At 38.1% G+C, this 21,098-nt stretch overlaps 1 protein-coding gene across 1 annotated transcript; it reads left to right on the top strand.

Annotated features, from left to right (window-relative positions):
- Window positions 1-16,061: 16,061 nt before the first annotated feature.
- On the top strand, window positions 16,062-17,000 carry LOC121172148 (olfactory receptor 4C46-like). Its single transcript, XM_041003990.1, has one exon. It carries the CDS (start codon window positions 16,074-16,076, stop codon window positions 16,998-17,000), a length of 927 nt encoding a protein of 308 aa, XP_040859924.1. The 5' UTR covers window positions 16,062-16,073.
- Window positions 17,001-21,098: the final 4,098 nt, after the last annotated feature.

Below are 21,098 nucleotides of genomic sequence, written 5' to 3'. Positions count from 1 at the left end.
ATATGCCTGGAGTCCACTGTGTATTTAACCAAGGGAGAGAAAGATTCTGGATGAGCCTAACTAGTAATACTTGAATGATAATAATAATAATAATAATAATAATAAAGTATACCACCATAATGGAGTTTTGCACATAGAAAAAAATAAGTAATTATAAGAAGAGAGAAAACCTAAACTAGGCCCATAGTCATATTTGGGATTTTTTGTAAAGACTTTTTTTTTGAAGGTAAGATTTAAAGAGAGAAAGAGAGAGAGAGGACATCTTCTAACCACTGGTTCATTCCCAAAACGGCTGCAACTGCAAGAGCTGGGCCAATATTAAACCAGGATCCAGAAGCTTTTCCAGGTCCCCCTCATAGATGCAGGGGGCTAAGGACTGAGCCTTCCCCTGCTGCTTTCCCAGCTAATATACAGGGAGCTGGATCATAACCAGGTCTAGAACCAGGACCCAGAGGAGATGCTGGCACTGACAGACAGAGCCAGTCATTCCACACTGTCGGACCCAACGGTCATATATTTGTAAAACTCCACAAAATTGCAATTTAAATTTTGCCTGTTTCAATGACAAATATGAATTTATGCATGTTACATGTGATACAAAGACATTTGTATCAAGAAACTAGACAGTAATATTTACAGAATCCCCAGGAGTTAAATGTTGTCAGCCCATCTTGTAGATGAAGATGTTGGCAGAACAATTAAGTCATCAGGTCAATATATGGAAGCTCAGTAACAAGAACGTGACTGCATTTCCAGGCCATATGCTTAATGGTGTGGCATTCTGTCAGGCAACAATGAGACGGACAAGATAATTTTGCTAATCAACAAATACAGGACTTCTGCTGCACACACTGTATATGTCAGTTCCTTGTCTGTACTAAAAGTCATTTTTTAATTACTCTTTATTTTGATAATCACAACTGATGGTCATATTTTCATTGTTATATTATGGTATGTACTTCAGTGCTACAAAAGAAGTAGACCATTTGATTTCTGATTGGGTAGGTAATTAAGTTTGTATGCTATAGCTTTGATTTGAACCTTGTAAACTTCAGGATGATTTTTGTTGCTCATGTTTTATAATATGTTAAAAAAAACTGATGACTAAAATTCAATACTATGTGAATGTATCACAGAAATTTCCATGAATAAGTACAGATTGATACTATATGAGATATGTATCTCATAGATGTTCATACTTCCTTCAAGGTACCAAATTGTCTCATGCATAAATAAATATGGCTTGGTGGGCCTGGCACGGTAGCTTAACAGCTAAAGTCTTCACCTTGTACGCACCCGAATCCCATGCGAGCACTGATTCTAATCCTGGCGGCCATGCTTCCCACCCAGCTCCCTGCCTGTGGCCTGAGAAAGCAATCAAAAACAGCCTAAGTCCTTGGGACCCTGCACCAGTGCAGGAGACCTAGAAGAGGTTGTAGACTCCTCGCTTCAGATTAGCTCAGCACCAGCTGTTGCAGTTACATGGGGTGTGAATCATCAGATGGAAGATCTTCCTCTCTGTCTCTCCTAATCTCTGCCTTTCCAATTTAAAAAAATATTTTAAAAAAATACTTCATGGTGAAGAAAAGTTCATGAAGGTGAAGACAATGAAACAGAAACATGGTATTGAAGACTGCTGCAGACTATGGAATTTTTTTGCTCCATTTATCTGACTCTAGGAAGAATTCTAGCTGGACCTCACTGTGACACTGTGACTACCTTTCATTACTGCCCAACCTGAAGAGACAGAAGAATGTGGAACTGAGTTCTCTACTGTCTGAGCGAATACTTCACTGTAGTATCTTGCCTGCTGTCAATAAGACTTCACTCTCTTGTGAATGTGTAATGATTATCTAATGTATCTGTTCATTAGTTTGCTCTATACCATATAATGATTTAATACTGACAACAAAAATAAACACCTCCAACAATTTTTAAAAAGCCATACCTGGATAATTATTTTCTATTCCAATCTTTTAAATCTCTATTTATTAATCAAAAATATATATGAACCTCCAAAAATGTTTCAGGAGCATTTCAGTGGTGAATAAAGAGCAACTCAAACACTTCCTGCTCAAGATTTACACTCCACTTAAAGGTCCAGAAGAAATAAATGAAAATTATAAAATGGTGTTACAAGTGGTAACATAGTGGACATTGAGATTATAAAAAAGTAAATAATACTAAGATGGATGCTAGCAAGAGGGAAAAGGAAGATCATATTTTGTATGAACTTTGTCTTATATTAGAAACAGTATGATATTTATCCTTTTGGTACTGACTTATTTCACTGAGCATAATGGTCTCCAGATGGAACCTATTCTTTTTTTTTCGAATGGTACACTTTCACTCTTTTCAATGGCTGGGTAATATTCCATTCATCTTTGAACAGCCATCTGCATTGTTTCCATGTCTTTGCTATTGTGGATTGTGTTGACTATATAGGATTGCAGGTCACTTTCTCACATGCAGATTTCACTACATTAGGGCCAGGAGTGGGATAGTTGGGTCATACGTTACATCAGTTTTCAGTTGTCTTAGAACTCTCCGTACTGATGTCCATAGTGTCTGCACTAGTCTGTACTCCCACCAGCAGTGCAATAGGATACCTTTCTCCACATATGCAAGCCAGCGGGGGTAGCTATAATATTTCTGACTGTAGACTAATCTCACTGGAGCCAAGTGGAATTGTAATGTAGTTTTTATTTGTATGTCCCTAATAGCTATGAAGTCTCAGTAATTTTTCATATGTCTATTAGTCATTTGAATTTGTTCTTTTGAAAAATGCTGGAAGAAATGAAGGGGTGGAGGAAGCTATATACTTACAAACTGTATAATTGAAAACAACAACGATAAGAGAAAAATTCCTGATCTTTGGCTTTGTCCGTTTCTTAACAGGGTTGTGTGTTTTGCTGTTGTTGAGTCGCTGAAACTTTTCTTTAATCCTGGATATTAGTCCCCTTCTGTAGTGGGCAAAGATTTTCTCCCATTCTCTTGGTTGCTTCTTTGTTGATCATTTCTTTTGCCATATAGAAGCTTTGAACTTTCATAACCTATGCTTTTGGTGACTTTTCTAAGTCATTACTGATGCCTATATCTTGTAATGTGATTTCTATGCTTTCCTCTAATAGTTTTATGGTTTCTGGGTGCAGATTTAAGATCTTGATCTATTTAGAGCTGATTTTTATATAAGGTGGCGGGGAAGCGGGGTGGCTCTGGCTTCTAATCTCTACATGCTGCTATCCAATTGCTCTAACAGCTTTTGTTGAAGAGGCCAACTTTTTTCCCCTGGACTATTTTCAGTTCTCTTATTAAAGAGTAGGTGGCTGTGTGTACATGGGCTCACTTTGGGGGTTTCTCTGCTGCTCCACTGAGCTTCTCTGTCTTTGTGCCAGACTGTTTTGATGACCATTGCCCTGTAGTATGATTCCTTCAGCTTTATCATTATTCTTCAGGATAGCTTTGGCCGTTTATGGTCTCTTGTATTTCGAGATGAACTTTTACACCTTTTCATCTTTCCTTCTTTCTTCAGTACCAATAAACTGAGTCCTGACACAGTAGCCTAGTGGATAAAGTCCTTACCTTGCACACAGCGGGATCCCATATGGGCATCAGTTTGTATCCCGGCAGCCCTACTTCCCATCCAGCTCCCTGCCTGTGGCCAGTCTTTAAGACCCTGCACCTATGTGGGAAACCCAAAAGAAGCTCCTGACTCCTGGTTTTGGGTCAGTTCAGCTCCAGCTGGTCTGTTGTGACCACTTGGGGAGTGAACCAGCAGACAGATCTTTCTGTCTCTCCCCCTCTCTGTATATCTGACTTGGCAGTAAAAATAAATAAATTTTTTTCAAAGACCAAGAAACTTATTTGGAAATGAATCTCCAATTATATTAAAATTGACAGGTAAATATAATTTCTGTAATTTGATATTGAAAAATATTTCTCATAAACATTATGCTATTTGAAGTATTCAGTTTTCTGATACCAGGCACCATGTTTTTGTCATGAGATACCTCCTTAACTAATAAGGATTAATTATGAGAATTAGCACATTTAAATACATTTCACAACACATATAACCTAAATGCAAATACTGAATAATATAAATAATTGTGTTGACCAAATAATTAACATAGAGAGCTCCTTCTGGAATTTCTAGAAATAAAATATGCAGGCCTCCAAATTCTTGAGGAGACTTATTGGAGCTTAGTATGTGGTTAAACGTTTCTCTGTATATTGCTGTACTGTGACTTCTTTCCACAGTTTATAGAAACATGAAAAAGATGTATAGACATATTCTCTATGTTCTAAATATTTGGAGATTTTTCATATGCATATGTTTCAAAATATTTTTGTGAAAGGAAATTTTTCTTGGCATTTCATCTTCTTCATGAACTTTTTGACACATGTGCATGTATACACACTCCTAAATTTAAGCCCATTAAAGTCCTGTGCTTGTCCATAGGGCTGTAGTAGCTGTTTACCTGCATGTTGCCCTAATTAACTATTGCAGTAGCTGGCATGGTGGCTATTATCATTGTCATCCTATTGATGAAAAAACAAGGATGCCAGTTGCCAATAAATGTATCTCAGATCAAAAACGTTGAAGGTGAACAACCCCATATTCTAATCTATTTTGTGGTTGTTCCAAAACCCAAGCTTTTGTTTCTAAAACCATTATGATAGTATTTTTCGAACAATTTGAACAAGATTCTTAATCCCTGGGATCCCAAAACAAAAGGACTTTAACAGATGAAATATGACATTTTTATTAATATTTGAGTGTTCCAATAAAATTGCGTGTGGATGCTAATGGGACTGCTAATGAAACTGCTCCAAACCAATTTACCTTTCAAGTTGTATTAAAGTAACTATAACTATGATAGGCCTATCAAAGCAGATTACTTCTGCTGTGTTCATATGGTATTTGACGGTGGTACTGGGAAATTGCCATACGTGCTCAGAAGGCTACACAACCAGCTTGAAGAAGACATAAAAGACAAACCGTGAGTCACATACAGCACACAAACTGGAAGGTCTCAGGTCACATTCACTACATATGGCTGGCAGATAGGCTGTGGGTCGCATTTGACTTCTTTGAATTGCTTATCAAGGAAATCCCAACACAATTCATCCAAGGACAGAGAAGAGAGACTTGGGTCCAGCCCACCGCTCTCACCTGCATGATCAGTGAATAGGCCAGTTGAGGTCTTGATGAGCCAAACCATTTTCTCAGGGTTCCCCAGGGAACATGGTGTGCCATGTGCCTGTGATCTTTTGTAAAGACTAAGCCGAAAGAAATCCAAGGGTGATCTCCCACACTGAGTGTGTCTGTCGCTGTGATTCTGGAGAATACCAACAGTGGAGTTGATAGATGTGATAAACTGGTTGTTCTCCTCCATGAGGATAGCCTGACCTCGTTTTCTCAATGTTTGATGGTAACAGAGACTCAGTAAGAAGAGAAAGCTCATGATTTCCCTGACTGCCTTTGAGCTGGGTTGTTATGTCTTTGATTCAGACAGTGATGCTAGTACTTGCATTGGAACAAAGCTATGAATCTCCTGATTCTCAAGAGCTATACTTGAGGGATAGTAAAGCATTACTTCTAAGTATTTCTATACAAGTGTTCTCACAGAATATCGTTGTATCCATTACAGAGTGGTTAATACCACCCCTCAAAGTGAGTTTGCAGCGAGTTCTCCGAAAGAATCAACCAGATTAAATTTATAAGTAAATGCAGGGGGATTTATTGGGGTAGTTGGCCAAGTCCCACTGCCAATTATCTGAAAATTGGAGACCTGGAATTCTATTAACATGACTCAGCCCAAGTCCAAGGGCCTGAGGACCAGGGTGGACTCTTTAGTTAAAAGCTAAAGTGTATCTATCTAAGTCCTGGCCCATAGCTGGCATCACTATGTAAGACCAACAGTATCCAAAGCAGGAGTCAAGAATCCCTCAACCTTCAGTATGAGAAACTAATTCATCTACTGTATATGTTTTCTACAAACTCCCAACCAACTGTTAATGGTCACACACATGAAGGCCAAGTCTTTCCACTTAGCACACTCAGATATATATATGCTAATATCATTTAGAAATACCCTCTGGGTCTGGCACAATGGCACGATGCCCATATCCTCACCTCGCAAGTGCTAGGATTCCATACGAGCTGTAGTTGGTGTCTTAGCTGCTCTACTTCCTCTCCAGCTCTCTGCCTGCAGCCTAGGAAAGCAGGATAGGATGGCCCAAGTCCTTGGGACCCTGCACCTGGTGGAAGCTCCTGACTTCAGACGAAGCTCCTGGCTCCGGGCTTTGGATCAGCTAAGTTATGGCTGTTGTAGCCATTTTCGGGGTGGACCAGTTGATGGAGTATCTTTCCCTGTCTCTTCTCTCCATAAATATGACCTACATTTCAAATGAAAATAAATAAATATTTTTTAAAAAAGAAATGTCCTCACATACACATGCAAAATAGCACTTTATCGGGTTTCTAGGCATCTCTTATGCATGGAAGTTAATCACATAAAATTTAACCATCTTAAGTCCACCCTCCTTGTCAACTTGGAGCCCATAAACATCTCCTTAAATCCTATTTTATTTCCAGATAAAGGCTTTAACAAGATCATTGTTCAAATAAGATTATTCAAAACTATACTATGTATAGCTGAAAAAATACCATCTCCTTCTAGAAAAGGCAATAAAGCCCTCAATTTGTGACTACTTATCTTCTGATAGCAAATGATTTAAATGCCATGATACAAAATTGATAATACTTAAATACTGAGATAAAACCAATAATATAATATTATATGTTAAAGGAATAAAACTACATTTTAAACATATCAATTAATGAATATAAAGATGTATAGCTATATTCATAACAAGATAAAAAGTAAATATTCATGACAATTATAGTGCTCATTGCTGTATGTGGTCATGTGGTCATAGCTGGTATTCATAACTGCCTTTTGCTTCTCATTCTATAATCTTCCATGTTGTGGATTGGCAGAATATTCAGAATACCAAAGGCATTCTTCTCAGATCTGAAGAAAGTTTCTGTTAAAAGAAGGGGGAAAATTTGTTTACCGTGATGAAATGGAATTAATTCTAGCAATTCAAGGAGAGTTCAGTACACATGCATCAATAAACAGTTTACAATACATCACTAGGATGAAAAACAAAAGCCATATGATTATCTCAATAGGTTCCTGAAAGGTATTTGGTAAATTTCAATAATTCAGCATCCCTCCATGATTAAAAGAAAGTAAGTTAAGTATAAAAGGAATGTGCATCAACATAATAAATGTCATGATAACAAGATATTGAATATGAAAAGGCTGAAAAGTTTCAGTCTAAGATACAGAAGAAAAGGACACTCGCTTACACCTTTTCTGTTTAGCATACATACTGGAAAGCCCAAGCCAGAAGCATTCAGTAAGAGAAAGTAGAGGACATTCTAACTATGAAAAGGAAATTAAATCATCCTTATCTGTAGATAGTATAATCATAACTAAAGGGAAATCTAAAGTACCAAGAAACCTACTAGGTGTAAAAAAATAACTGGTCCATATCTTAACTGACTAGTGTTATGGTAAATATGGGAATGAAGATGCTGCTTTAATATCTTGAGTTCAGGAGAAATCCAACATGATTGAACAGTGAGATGATGCCACAGTAACATTAGAGAAACACAAGGAAAAGGAAACACTTTCCGAGAGGACTGTTTATGAGAATTTCACAGAGAAGAATGGACAAACCAGAACACTGGCTCCATGGAGCGGTGAGTAGAGTGGAAAGATTTTGTGGGGCCATAGTAACTGGGTTCTGCAGCTAAAAGCCAGCAGGACCAGGTAAGAGAGGTCAGTGTAGCCCATGACACTGTTGGACTTGACTGAGAGAAATTCCATAGTCCATGCTGACTTTTGAGTCCTTTCTGGAAATCTGGAGGTATAAGGGATTCACTTAGCTCCATGCAGGTGAAGGTATTTTCATTCCTATATTTATCAAAGCAATATTCACAATAGTTAAGATACATAATCAATTAAGTGGCCATCAATCAGTCAATGGATAAATATTTCACCTTCATTTATTAATGAGATCTTCACTGGGTAAAGTATTGTGGGTTGGCAGGTTTGTCTTTAAAATTTTGTTTCTCTGCTGCATTTTCTGGTTTTGGAATTAAGGTGATGCTGGCCTCATAAAAGGGGTTTGGGAGGATTCCCTCCCTTTGAATTGTTTTTAATATTTTTTTAAAAAAAAATGGAATTAGTTCTTTAAAAGTTTATTAGAATTCAGTAGTGACATCTTGTTCTGGGCTTTACTGTGTTGGAATGGTCTTTATTGCTGATTCAATCTCTATCTTAGTCATTGTCCTTTTAGATTTTCTGTCATCATAACCCAATTTAGGTAGATCGAATGTATCCAGACATGTGAGAATTTTTCCAAAATTTTCCAATACATTGGCATAGAGCTAATTGTAGTAATTTTTAATAATTTATTGTATATCTGTGATTTCCACTCTTACATTTCCCTTTTCATTTCTGATTTTATTAAAGTCTTCTCTTTTTTTTTTTTTTTGTTTAGTTGATCCAGTGCTATATCCATTTCATTACTTTAAAAAAAGAGATATTCAATTCATTGATCTTATGTATTGGATTTTTTTTTAGTTTGAATTTGGTTTATTTCTTCAGTAATTTTAATTATTTATTTGTACTAGTTTGGGTTTGTTTATTGGTGGTTTTGCAGGTCCTTGTAATGCATTGATAGATCAATTATTTATTGCCTTTCTCATCTCTTGGCATAAGCACTAATTGCTATGAACGTCTGTCGTAACATTGCTTTTTCTTTTTTTACACTGCTTTTTCATAAGCCTTGATATGTTGTATTGCCATCTGCATTTATCTCCAAGACTTTTTTCCCTTTTGATTTTATCTGTGACCTGATGATCATTTGCTAGTGTATTATTTAGTCTCCATGAGCTTGCATATTTTCAAGAATTTCTTGAGTTATTAATTTCTAGCTTCATTTCATGGTGGTCAGAAAAGATACATGATATGATTCAAAATTAATTTAATCTTCTGAGGCTAGCTTCACAGCCTATCATGCAGTATATCCTAGAGTCAGTTCCATGAACTAACGAAAAGAATGTATATTTTCAACCCACCCTCAGCCCCAGCCTTTGCACTCACCAGTGATAATAGTAGCCTAGTAGAGGAGCCCCTTAGTTCTTCTACCAGACCGATTCCCAACCCTGTATCTTACATGTGCCCATGGTACTCTGACCCAGCCTGACATGCCCAGCCCCTTGTCCTGGAACTTGACAACAGATGTTGCAACCTGGCCTGGCCAAGCCACCCCCACGTCCCAACTCCTGCCAGTGGCTGTTGCAGCTTAGCTCTGCCCAAGTTATCCCCACCCTTGGCTCTCGCGTGAACTGACAGATGAAGTAGCCTAGCCCAGTGTAGCCCATACCCTGTCCTCATTCTTTCTTGTGCCAGTGGGGTGTTAAGGCCTGGTCCAGCCCAGCCCAACCCAGCCCAGCCCAGCCCAGTCCAACCTGCCAGCTGCTTGAGCCGACCCACACACATGCTGATGAATGGTGCCACCCTACCTTCTCTGGTCCATTCCCAGCCCCAGCTCTAACATTCACCAATGTGAGCTACAACCTAATAGGGGAGTTCCCCAAGCTCCCCCACCAGGCCAACTCCAAGACTCATATCTCACTTGTGCTGACAGATGTTGGGCCCCTGTTCAATACAGTCAACCCCTAGTCCTGGCCTTTGCATGACTTTGCATGACAATCCAGCCCATCCCTATACCTGATTCTCAGGCCACCCACAGTAGCTGTGGCCTGGGCCAGCCTGGCCTTCCTCCAATCTCAGTTCCCAGGAATGTCAGTGAGTTCTGTAATCATGCCTAGCTTAGGCTATAATTACCCCTAGCTTATGCAAACCAATGGGTACTGCAAACCCATAGGGATGAGCCCATATAATCCCTTACAGAATCTGCTCCCAGACTTGGCTCTCTCACATACCAGTTAGTGTCATGGCCCAGCCTCACATGATCCTTCCCTGCTCCAACACTCACTGGCAGGTACTGTGGCCTATCCCTGCAAGGCAGGTCCTACAACTCTAGCTTTCATGTGTGCTGGCTGCAGCAACCCTTGACATGCATGTGGGCTGGGTCTGAGGTTTGGCTGGACTGAACCCTAGCACATGTTGGCACTTGCAAGATCCAGAACAGAAATTTGCCAGGCTGGGTTAGACAACAGTACCCACCAGTCCACAAGAGAGCTGGATCTAGGGAAGGGCCAGGAGGGGATTGGTTTTTAAACCCACCAGTGAGAGCCAAAATGGATGCATGTCATTGGGCAGGGCCACATTTCTACCAATGAATGCCAGGCCTGGAGGCAGGCCATGTCAGGCTGGGCTGAGCATCCACCAGCACACGAGATGTTTGCAGCTGGGAACTGGTCTGCCTAGAGGACGTGGGGACCTCTCCTTTTAGACTGCAGCTCCCACTGGTGAGCATGAGAGCTGAGACTGGGAGTAGCCCAGGCCAGGCCAGGCAGAAGTATCTGTTGGCATACGTGGGTATTCAGTCTAGGGGAATGCTGGTCTGAACCAGTCTGCAGTACCTGCTGACAGATACAAAAACCCAGGATTTTTCAGAACTATGAGAAAAAACCACTCAAGCAATACCCTCAGAACATTCTTAACCCACATCAGGGTCACTAAGATGGCATCAAATAATCATCCCTCATCCCCAGTTGTGGATGTAGTTTGGCAGCAAGTAGGAGCCCCCTCCATTGCTCTCCCTACCCTGCTCCCTGCAGATACAGGATAAAAAAAAAAAAATTGGAAACATTTGTCCCACCTATCTTCCTCCGTATCTCGATCCTCGTCTCCCGAGTCAGTGGCCCACATGGTCATACATCCTTCTCAATCACGTAATCAACATTAAAAATAAAATAAAGATTTTTAAAAGAATGTGTATTCTACACCTGTAAAATAAATTTTTCTGTAGATCAATTAATTAGGTCTGTTTGATCCATAGAATAGATTAGCTCTGTTGTTTCTTTGCTGATTTTCTTTCTGATGATATTGGGGTGTTTACGTCCCCCTTTATTATTGTATTGAAGTCTAAGTCTCCCTTAAGATCCATTAAATAGTCAGATGCCCTGGCACTGGGTGTGTATACATTCGCTATAATCATGTCTTCTTGCTCAACTGATCCCTTGCTCATTATGTAATGCCTTTCTTCATCTCTTTTAATAGTTTTGGAGTTAAAGCCTATTTTTCCTGATGCTGTACTGGCTATCGCTGCTTGTTTTCCTTTTCATTGGTGTGGAATCTATTTTTTTTCATCCTTTGACCTTCAGCCTATGTGCATCTTTGTTGGTGAGATATGTTTCTTATGGGCAAACAAATAGATGTGTTTTGTTTGTAATTCATTAAGCCAGTCTGTATCTTTTGGTTAGAGAATTTAGGCCATTTGTATTCAAGGTTATTTTTGAAAGATACTGACTTGGTTCTGCCACTTTTTCATAAATAGTATAATTGTTTTCTTTGGATTTCCATTGTACCTTTATTAGAAGATTTTTTACCTATACATTCTATTTCTGTGTGTAGCACATCTTAAACCACCAATTGCAGGAGTGATTAGATGATAGCAAATTCTTTCAATTTCTGTTTGTTTTGGAAATTATTTCACCTTTATGTATAAATGAGAGCTTTATTGGGTATAGTATTCTGGGTTGAAGATTTCTTTTAGTATCTGGACTATGTCTCTCAATTATCTCCTAGCTGGTTAGGTTTCTGGTGAAAGAATCTCCTGTTAGAATGTACTCTTGCTTTTCTTGTGCACATTTTAATAGCTTTTCCAAATGTTTTATTGTGAAAAGTTTGACTATAATGTATTGTGGTGACAATCTTTTCTGACCGTGCCTGCTAGGGCATCTATGTGCTTCCGATACTTAGACACCCATTTCTTTCTCCAAATTAGGGAAGTTTTCAGTTTTTATTTCACCTAACAGACCTTCCAATACATTCTGTTTTTCTACACCTTCAGGAACTCCTAAGATGTGTATGTTGAATTGTTTGTTTCCCATAAACTGTGAATGACATTTGCTGGTTTTTCTCATTTCTTCTAGTCGTTTTCTATATAACTGAGATATTCTTAACTGTGGGCAACATACTCTGATCAGGGCTCAAGTGTGTCCAGGAGTCCAGGGTCACATCCAAATTCAGCCTGCTGTAGCTCCTCTTTTGTTAGCCAGGGGGAGGCAGTGATCATGTGTGTTAGTGGAATCACTGCCTCACCTCGTTTCTTTTAAGGTGGTCAATGCATGGTGGCTACAATTCCCACCCACGCCAGCACATGAACTACAAAAAAGGTCTGCACAATTCTGTCTGGACCAAGAGACCCAGCTAACTACCACACACCATCATGCACAGAATTCCAAGTTTTTAAAGACTCCTATAGTTACAGGATGCTGAAGCTCCTCTCAAACCCACAAAGCTGCCCTTGTGACCCCAGGGAAATGCAGGGTTTGTACATGCCTCACAGTCCCAGATGTGAGCTCAGCCCCATACCAGGCCACCAGTAGCCACTCAAAGTCAGTGTGGAACACAGATTTATTCTTTCAACAAAACCACCTAATTGCATGCACTCATGCAGGGCGAGGTGCTGCTAGGTCCTTCACAGTTGCACAACATTCACTTGTGTCATATCAGCGGTGGATCCTGGCAGGTCCAGGCTGCCTTCAAAATGGCACCTTCCCCTTTCTGGTCCAGGTGCTTTGTAGGAGAATGGGGGGAAAAAATGACCAATTAGAACCTTTTCCTCACTCTGGTTCCTGTCAGGACTCAGAACAAATGTGATTCATGCGTTTCTACATTAGACTAGGCTGCCATTGACTCTGGTCATGCAGTCTACCTCCACCTCTTTCTCCAAATCTTTTTATTCCTTAGTCCTCTGCACTGTGAGTGTCCCTTGCTTGAAGTGGTGGTGAGCTGCAGTTCTCCACTGGCCACTGGCTTTCCCACATGGCTGACTGACTGTAAGCTGCACTTCTGATCTCTGTCCTCCACAAAAGAGCTTCATATGACACGAAATAGGGAACCTATCTCACAGTTGCGCACAGTAGAATTACTCCCCCTGGTTATTCAATGGCATTTAGCCTCCATAATCCCTTCAGATACAGAAAGATGACTGGCTCATGTTTCCAGTGTAGGGAATGCAATTCCCCATTCAAGGATAGAAGTTCCCCCCCCCCCACGTGTCTCTCCAGAATACCTGCTTCTAAGACAAAGTCCTTCCATCAAGGGAGATAATTAGTACCTGAGAGAGAAAGCAGAAGAAACAGAACAAGGTCCCTGAACATTTGTGGAAACTTCTTTAAATTATATGATGTGAGAATGTTTTTGTCATTCATATAGCCACAGGAAGATAAATTATAGATGGGACTCACTTATGCTCACATTCTCTGCAGGTTCTGCCTGTTGCACTATCAGATCAGAGCAACGTATAAAGGACCAATTCCTTGAAGTGTTTAAAGTGGATCTATTTTAGTTCAAATCCAGGGATTTATGTGGAAAAAGCTTATAGGGTTAGAATGGATGGAAATATTTATACTCATAAAAATACTTTTATAAATAGGCTTTGTTGACGTATGGCAATGTACTCAGAACTGCATACTAAATAAATATAGCTTCTTGATAGTTGATTTGACATTAAATTTTCTGTATAGATTCTTTTAAATGTGAAGCATCTCTAATGACGAGATCAATTTGAGAACAGACTGTTTCTGAAACATGCCAAGTGAGATTAAGTTCATCTAACCACTAAGGCTACTAAGGTAAGTTTCAATATTTCTGGTGCGCATTAAAGATTGATATTTCCATCCATAGTAAGATCATATTTCAAATATATTGGTGCAATTTTTATTCTCATCTCAATTTTCAAAAGATAAATGGAAATTATTAAGCAGGAAGTTAAAAAGCTTAAAAATAGGAATGAATAATTTTTGCACACAACTCTCTGAAGCCAGACACCATGTTTTTGGCCATAGGTGCATCATTGATAACCAAAATTTATGATAATAATTAAAATAAATTCAAATAAGTGAAGATAGATAGAATGTTTAAATATGGATCATAAATAGTGTAAGTTCCTTTAATCAACTTCTACAGATAAAATGGGTCTTGATTGCCTCTTTGAGAGTAGTACTGGAGATGATTCTTCTGAAAATAATTTCAGGCTCGGATGTGTCTCTGATTACTGCTTAACCACTAAATCTGTCTTCTAAGTGCATGTACATTCATTAAAAGCAAACTTCATTCCTATGTATGCCCCATTGCCATGGGGATGGTTTCATGTTACATACTTCAACCAATTCTCTTTAGCAACCTGTAAAATTAAATCATTGCTACTGCTTTTTAAATTAGAAAGCAAGAATATATCAGGAATTGTGTCCAAGTAAAATAATTTCCAAGTAGAAAAATTGAAGTTCTAACCCAACATACCTTTGATTTTAAATCCAACTTATGTAAGAAAAGCAACAATCATTTTAGGCACTATGGTGGAGAATTTGGGGGACCCTTCTGGAGTTAGGGTGTATTCAGTGATAAAAGGCCCTTCAATGACTATCATAACACGTTTGAGTTGATATTTGGGAGATCAAGACTATTAGTGTGCCTGTGTGCTTGTATGTGCTTGTGTTGCTGCATTAGCTAAAGAAAATACTTTAGGCAGATTTGCCTAAAACCTAGTAGTAAAGCAGTGACAACTGAAATTACTCAAACAGATTACTAGTTCAATGTTGCTTATTAAAACATAATACTATAAGACATGAATTCAGAATTTAAAAGTAAAATAATTCATATGAATTACCTTATATAATCTTGACCTTCTCTTATATTTGATCTTTGAACAACACTTAAATTCTGTATGCCTCTCTTCCCTAATATGTAAAATGAAGTATTAAAATTTTAGTTAACTGTTTTCTGAATTTGTAGTAAGTTATTATCAGAAAATATCTATGTAAACATTTAGAATACAGTGGTATACAGTACATTTCAGCCCATTATTATATTGTTATAACATTAATAAGTTATTTTATAGTCTACATTGTATTAATATTATCAACATTCATCTCTGAGATTGCTGTTTCGTCTATCACTTGGAGTAAATAATATCACCTAAGCAGACTGTTCTAATGTTAATAAGAATCATCTATGGAAAGCACTCAGTACTCTGTGTTGACCCTGGCAGTCCATCATTAAAATGTGTATGAGGCTACTTGAAAGCAGTCACAAAAAACAGAATCAAATTTGAAGTATATTTTGGTGCATTTGAGTCCAAAATCATTACAAATCATACTATATTTTTCCTTAATACACATTTTCCGTGAACTTTTGAAGGCACTTTGTACTATCGACTATCAAAAAACCAAAGAAAATTACAGAATACGCTCTGTGAATTCTTTCACTCTAGTTCTTACATCCTTTATTTGCATTCTTAACACCAACATCCAGCTACTGATAACATCAGCTATCCTTAATATTTGGCTAAAGGGATTTCCTTTCCTGGTGCCTGTGTATTACTCAGCCTCAGCCCATTTAATCCAGCACACACGTTGTCTGTTATAAGAGAAATGGCCCAAAACTCCCACTTTCTCAAGTTCTTCTTTGGCTTCTTATTTATTTTCTCTGTAACCTGATAATATATTGCTATTTTTGAAAGAATAATGTGATTTTTTTTAAGTTTACCTTCATGCCCATTATATCCATTTTTAAGCTTAGATTTTGATTAGCTGGTTTATCTGGTAGTTATGCTGAAGTCATTTCCAATGATTAAGTATATCCTAATGAGCTCCTTGTCTTGTGTGTGTACAAATATTCATGACTTAGCAGAATTTGAAGGGTCTTCAAAAATTGAGAATCTTTATTCATATGCCACTAAAAATCTCACTGCATGCAAACATTTATTTTATATTGTTCTAATGAAGTATAATAAATTCAAAATTACATTAATAATTTTTTTCAGATAATGTAGTTATACATTTCACGAAATACATGGAGAACGGGAACAATGTGACAGAGTTTATTCTCCTGGGGCTTACAGAGAATCCAAAGATGCAGAAAGTCGTATTTGCTGTGTTTTTCATCATCTACATAGTCACGGTGGTAGGGAATGTGCTCATTGTGGTCACCATCACTGCCAGTCCATTGCTGGGCTCCCCCATGTACTTCTTCCTGGCCTATCTCTCCTTCATTGATGCCTGCTATTCCTCCGTCAACACCCCAAAGCTGATCACAGATTCCCTCCATGAAAGGAAGACCATCAGGTTCAACGGATGTATGACACAAGTCTTTGGGGAACATTTCTTTGGCGGAGCTGAGGGCATTCTGCTTACTGTGATGGCCTATGACCGCTATGTAGCCATTTGTAAGCCCTTGCACTATACAACCATCATGAACCGAAGGGTGTGTGGCCTTCTAGTGGCAGTGGTATGGGTGGGTGGCTTTCTTCATGCAATCATACAAATGTTTTTCATCATCCAGTTACCCTTCTGTGGCCCTAACATCATAGACCACTTTATGTGTGATCTAAACCCATTGCTCAATCTTGCCTGTACTGACACCCATACTCTTGGACTTTTTGTGGCTGCCAACAGTGGATTCATCTGTCTGTTAAACTTCCTTCTCCTGCTGGTTTCCTATGTGGTCATTCTGCGCTCCCTAAGGACCCACAGCTTGGAAGGCCGGCGGAAAGCCCTGTCCACTTGCATTTCCCACATCACAGTGGTTGTCTTATTCTTTGTTCCCTGCATATTTGTGTACATGAGGCCTGCGGCTACTTTAACCATTGATAAGGCAGTTGCTGTATTCTACACCATGATAACTCCTATGTTAAATCCCCTAATCTACACCCTGAGAAATGCTCAGATGAAAAATGCCCTTTGGAAATTGTGTAGTAAGAAAACTATTTCAAATGAATAATAAAAATTCCTAGGTCACAACATTGACTGACCTGAAAAACAAAAATGTCGAAAGTACAATGTATAGGATACCAGCAAGGAATACTTACAAGCTAAAGGGGGAAAATGGATGCTACATTCCATAGATTATTCTCTGAAGACAGTAGAAAAGGTGAAAGGGGAAAAAAATCTAAACCAGCACAATTCTTTCCTTGTTTGGGAAATTCTACCTAATATGTCCTCAGTTTTAGTAGCTTCATCCAGCTTAGTGGTTCTATAGGCTTTTCTTCTTGTTAAAAAGGAAAAAACAAATGCAAGGTTGGTATGGAGCAGTGATATCTAAACCGTGCCAAACAGATAAGGACTGCTTCTATCCTGGTTTATAAATGAAAAGAAAGTTGTCAAAATAAATAAATTGATAAGCCAATAACCAAAATATTGTCACACTGCTAACTTCCATGGTACTCTCCCAAAGAATGGTGATAAAAATCTGAACTGATCCATATACTACATGTCATTTGGAGTGACAAATGATGTTAGTCATATTCAAATTCGTTCATGGTTCAACTAAAACACTAACAGATTTTTCCTAATAATCTGCTTGCTTCTCTTTATCACAATTGCTGTACCCTTACTACCTGAAGCTTTATTATATGTAACTATCTTAAGGCTACACTAACAATGAAACAGTAACCCTCTGATGATTGGATAACAATGTTCATATTCGTATTTTCAAATTTCTGTGTAGATTCTTAAACCATTTTGTACTGCTCATGTAAACTGTGTTATGCTAATAACCCATTAGAAAGATGTAGCTCAAATAAAGAAATATTTGGTAGTCAGGCAGAAATTCTATTTGAAATATACAGTGATAACTCTATAACACATTTGCTTTCTAAATTACCATTTTGTTTCATTATAACTAAATGTCTGGTACCTGATAAATATTGGTTGCTTGAAGGAAAGCACAAGGTAAAATAAATGAATTTAAAATGTAGAGAAAAAGAATATGGCACCAAAGACTGTGGAATTACTCACTACGATTTGCTGCCATTGAGGATCTAGCTAGACCTTTAGGAGCAACCACACTTGTTTTCACACGTTCTCATACTGAAGAATAAAAAAAAAATTCAAACACATTCTCAACATACAAACTAATACTGTACTTTGAACTCGTCTTTACTTTTAGGGCAATTTTATTAGACTTTGATCGTGATCTCTTTAGGACTAATTCATGTGTCTAATCATTTGAATTTTTGTGCAATTTCTTTATTAACAGCTGTTTTTTTTTCCAAGTGTGTGGTTCTATCTCCCAGAAAGTCAATTCAGAATAAAAGCATTTCTTCATTCCTTCTCTTTCTTCTATCATTCATTGATTCACAAATACTTGATCCCTAGGGTTTTGTGTGTGAGTGTGTGCTGCATGTGTGTATGGATAGCACTGAGACTTTCAAGGTTTTTTATGAAAAATCCACTGATCTTATTATGAACCACTTGAATGTAACAGGTTGATTTTCCCATGTAAGTTTCAAATTTAAGTTTTTATAATTGGATGAATCTCTTTGGATTTACCTAATAAGTTTTCATTGTTCTTCTCTGCCAAAATTCTAAATCTTTTCCTCAAAGTTGAAAGATTTTCTGGCGATGAAAATACGTATAAAAGGAACAACAAAATAAAACTAATATGTAGCAAGCCACAGTAAACAACTCACAATAAAATGTAAAATGTTTTAACATCTAAAAGAAAGAAAAAAATAAAACAAGGATACTGTTTTACCACATCTATTCAACATGGTAGAATAAGTCTTAGTTAGAATAATAATAAAAAGAATACATAAAATAAACAAGCAAATAATTTAAATCCATATAGGAAAAGAAAAAAGGAAATTATTTCTGTTTGCTAATGGCATCAATTATCCCAATAATTAGAAAACAATAGACTCTACCAAACACTAGTACAAATGACAAGCAGCTTCATTAATATTAAAGGCTATAAAATCAACAATAACACAAAAAAATCAACAGTGCTATTAAATTTCTAATGTAATTTTTCACAAAAGCAGAAAAAATATTTAAATTGCACAAAACCAGAAAATATTTCAAAAAGAAATCTCAAACAAAAAGAACAAATCTGAACAAATCTTAATTTCTAAACGTATTTTAAAGCTATTTCAATCAAAACAATATGGTATGGACATAAAGACAGACACAGTGACCAATGGAACAAACCAGAAAGCCCAAAAGTAAACCCAAGTGTTTACAATTGCTTTCTGACAAAGTGCCAAAAATACACACTGGGAACAGGAACTGCTCAATAAATAGCACTGTCAAAATGACATTTTCACATGAAAAAGAAAACTGGGCCAATACTTAAAACTATATACAGGAATCGAAACAATATGCATTAAAATCTATAAATTGGAAAGCTGAAACCTTAAGCATCTGAAAGGAAATTTAAGGGGAAATGGCTTCAACAGTAGTCAGGGCTAGGATTTCTTGGATCGGACTTTCAAAGCACAAACAACAAGGACAGACGGAAAGTTTCTGCACAGCAAACTATCAGAGTTAAGAAACCACCATGTGAACACTTTCAAACTATACATTGATTTGGGGTTAATATCGGAAATTTGTAAGTTCACTCAACTAATAGCAAAAAAAAAAAAAAAAACAACTGGCAAAGCATCTAAGCAAAAACCTTTCCAAAAGCACATACAGGACACAAACAAATGCACAGAAAAACTGAACACCATTAATTGCTGGGGAAGTACAAATCAGGACCACAATGAAGCACTGCCTTAATCGCATCAGATTAATTACCAACAAGAAGACAGAAAAAAAAGATGGTTGAAGAAGTGGGGAAAGGGAGCCATTCGCACTATATGTAGGGATGTAAATTACTCGTATGGAAAGCAGTATGGAGATTCCTCCAAACACTAGAATTAGGAATGAACATTTAACCTAAATTAAGATATGCACGTGGCATATTAGAGTACTTGGGTTCACTTCTTGGCTCTGGCTCCTGGTTCCAGTACTGTATTAATACGGATCCTGGAAAACAGAGCTGAGAACAAGTGACTGAGTTGTTTTTCCAGATCTCAACTCCTTTGATCTTATCTAACCCAACCATTGCCAGAATTTTTAGGGGATGGAAAAATGGGTGGGAGAATGCTCTTGCCTGTCTATCTATATCTCCTTCACTTTCCCTCCCACCCTCCCTCTCATTATATAGACAAAGATACTGCTAGATACACATCTTCCTCCTTCTCGAGTAATTATAAAACAAAAAAGGACCTGTATGATTCAACAATCCTATACTGGTATATCTAGTCAAAAGACATAAAACCAGTATCACAAAATATTTTCTGTGCCCTCATGTTATTCATAATAGCCAAGACAGGAAATTCACCTATGTGGTCATAAACAGACAAGTAAATTAAAAAAAAAAAAAAAGTGAGTCCTATTTATCCTTAAAAAAACAAAGACATCATTTCATCTGTGATGACATGGGTGAAAGAAGATATAATGTTGAAGAAAGAAGCCAAGCACTGTAAGACAAATACTGCATAATCTCACTTACCTGTGAAAATTACAAATATCGGGGCCCGGCGCGGTGGCGCAAGTGGTTAAGTCCTCGCCTTGCACGCCCGGGATCCCATATGGGCGCCGGTTCTAATCCCGGCAGCCCCGCTTCCCTTCCAGCTCCCTGCCTGTGGCCTGGGAAAGCAGTTGAGGACGGCCCAAAGCTTTGGGACCCTGCACCCGCGTGGGAGACCCGGAAGAGGCTCCTGGCTTCGGATCGGCATAGTATCGGCCCGTTGCGGCTCACTTGGGGAGTGAATCATCGGATGGAAGATCTTCCTCTCTGTCTCTCCTCTCTGTATATCCGCCTTTCCAATAAAAAATAATAAAAATAAATCTTTAAATAAAAAAAAAATTACAAATATCAAACTTGGGGGCAGCCTCATTACACATCAGGCTAAGCTGCCAGCTACGTTGCAAGCATTCTGTATGTGTGCCGACTCGGGTCCTGGCTGCCCTACTTCCAATCTAGCTCAATGCTGATGAACTTGAGAAAGCAAAGCATGATACCCCAACTCTTTTGGCTTCTGCACCTCCATAA

The sequence above is a fragment of the Ochotona curzoniae genome, unplaced genomic scaffold (genome assembly GCF_017591425.1).
Source record: "Ochotona curzoniae isolate NIBS_2020 unplaced genomic scaffold, NIBS_Ocur_1.0 scaffold_3171, whole genome shotgun sequence".
Lineage (NCBI taxonomy): Eukaryota > Metazoa > Chordata > Mammalia > Lagomorpha > Ochotonidae > Ochotona > Ochotona curzoniae.
This window is presented reverse-complemented; position numbering and strand designations above follow the sequence as displayed.

Bases quoted from the DNA above. Each gene is read 5' to 3' on its own strand.
- LOC121172148 (XM_041003990.1), top strand. From the start codon at position 16,074: ATGGAGAACGGGAACAATGTGACAGAGTTTATTCTCCTGGGGCTTACA.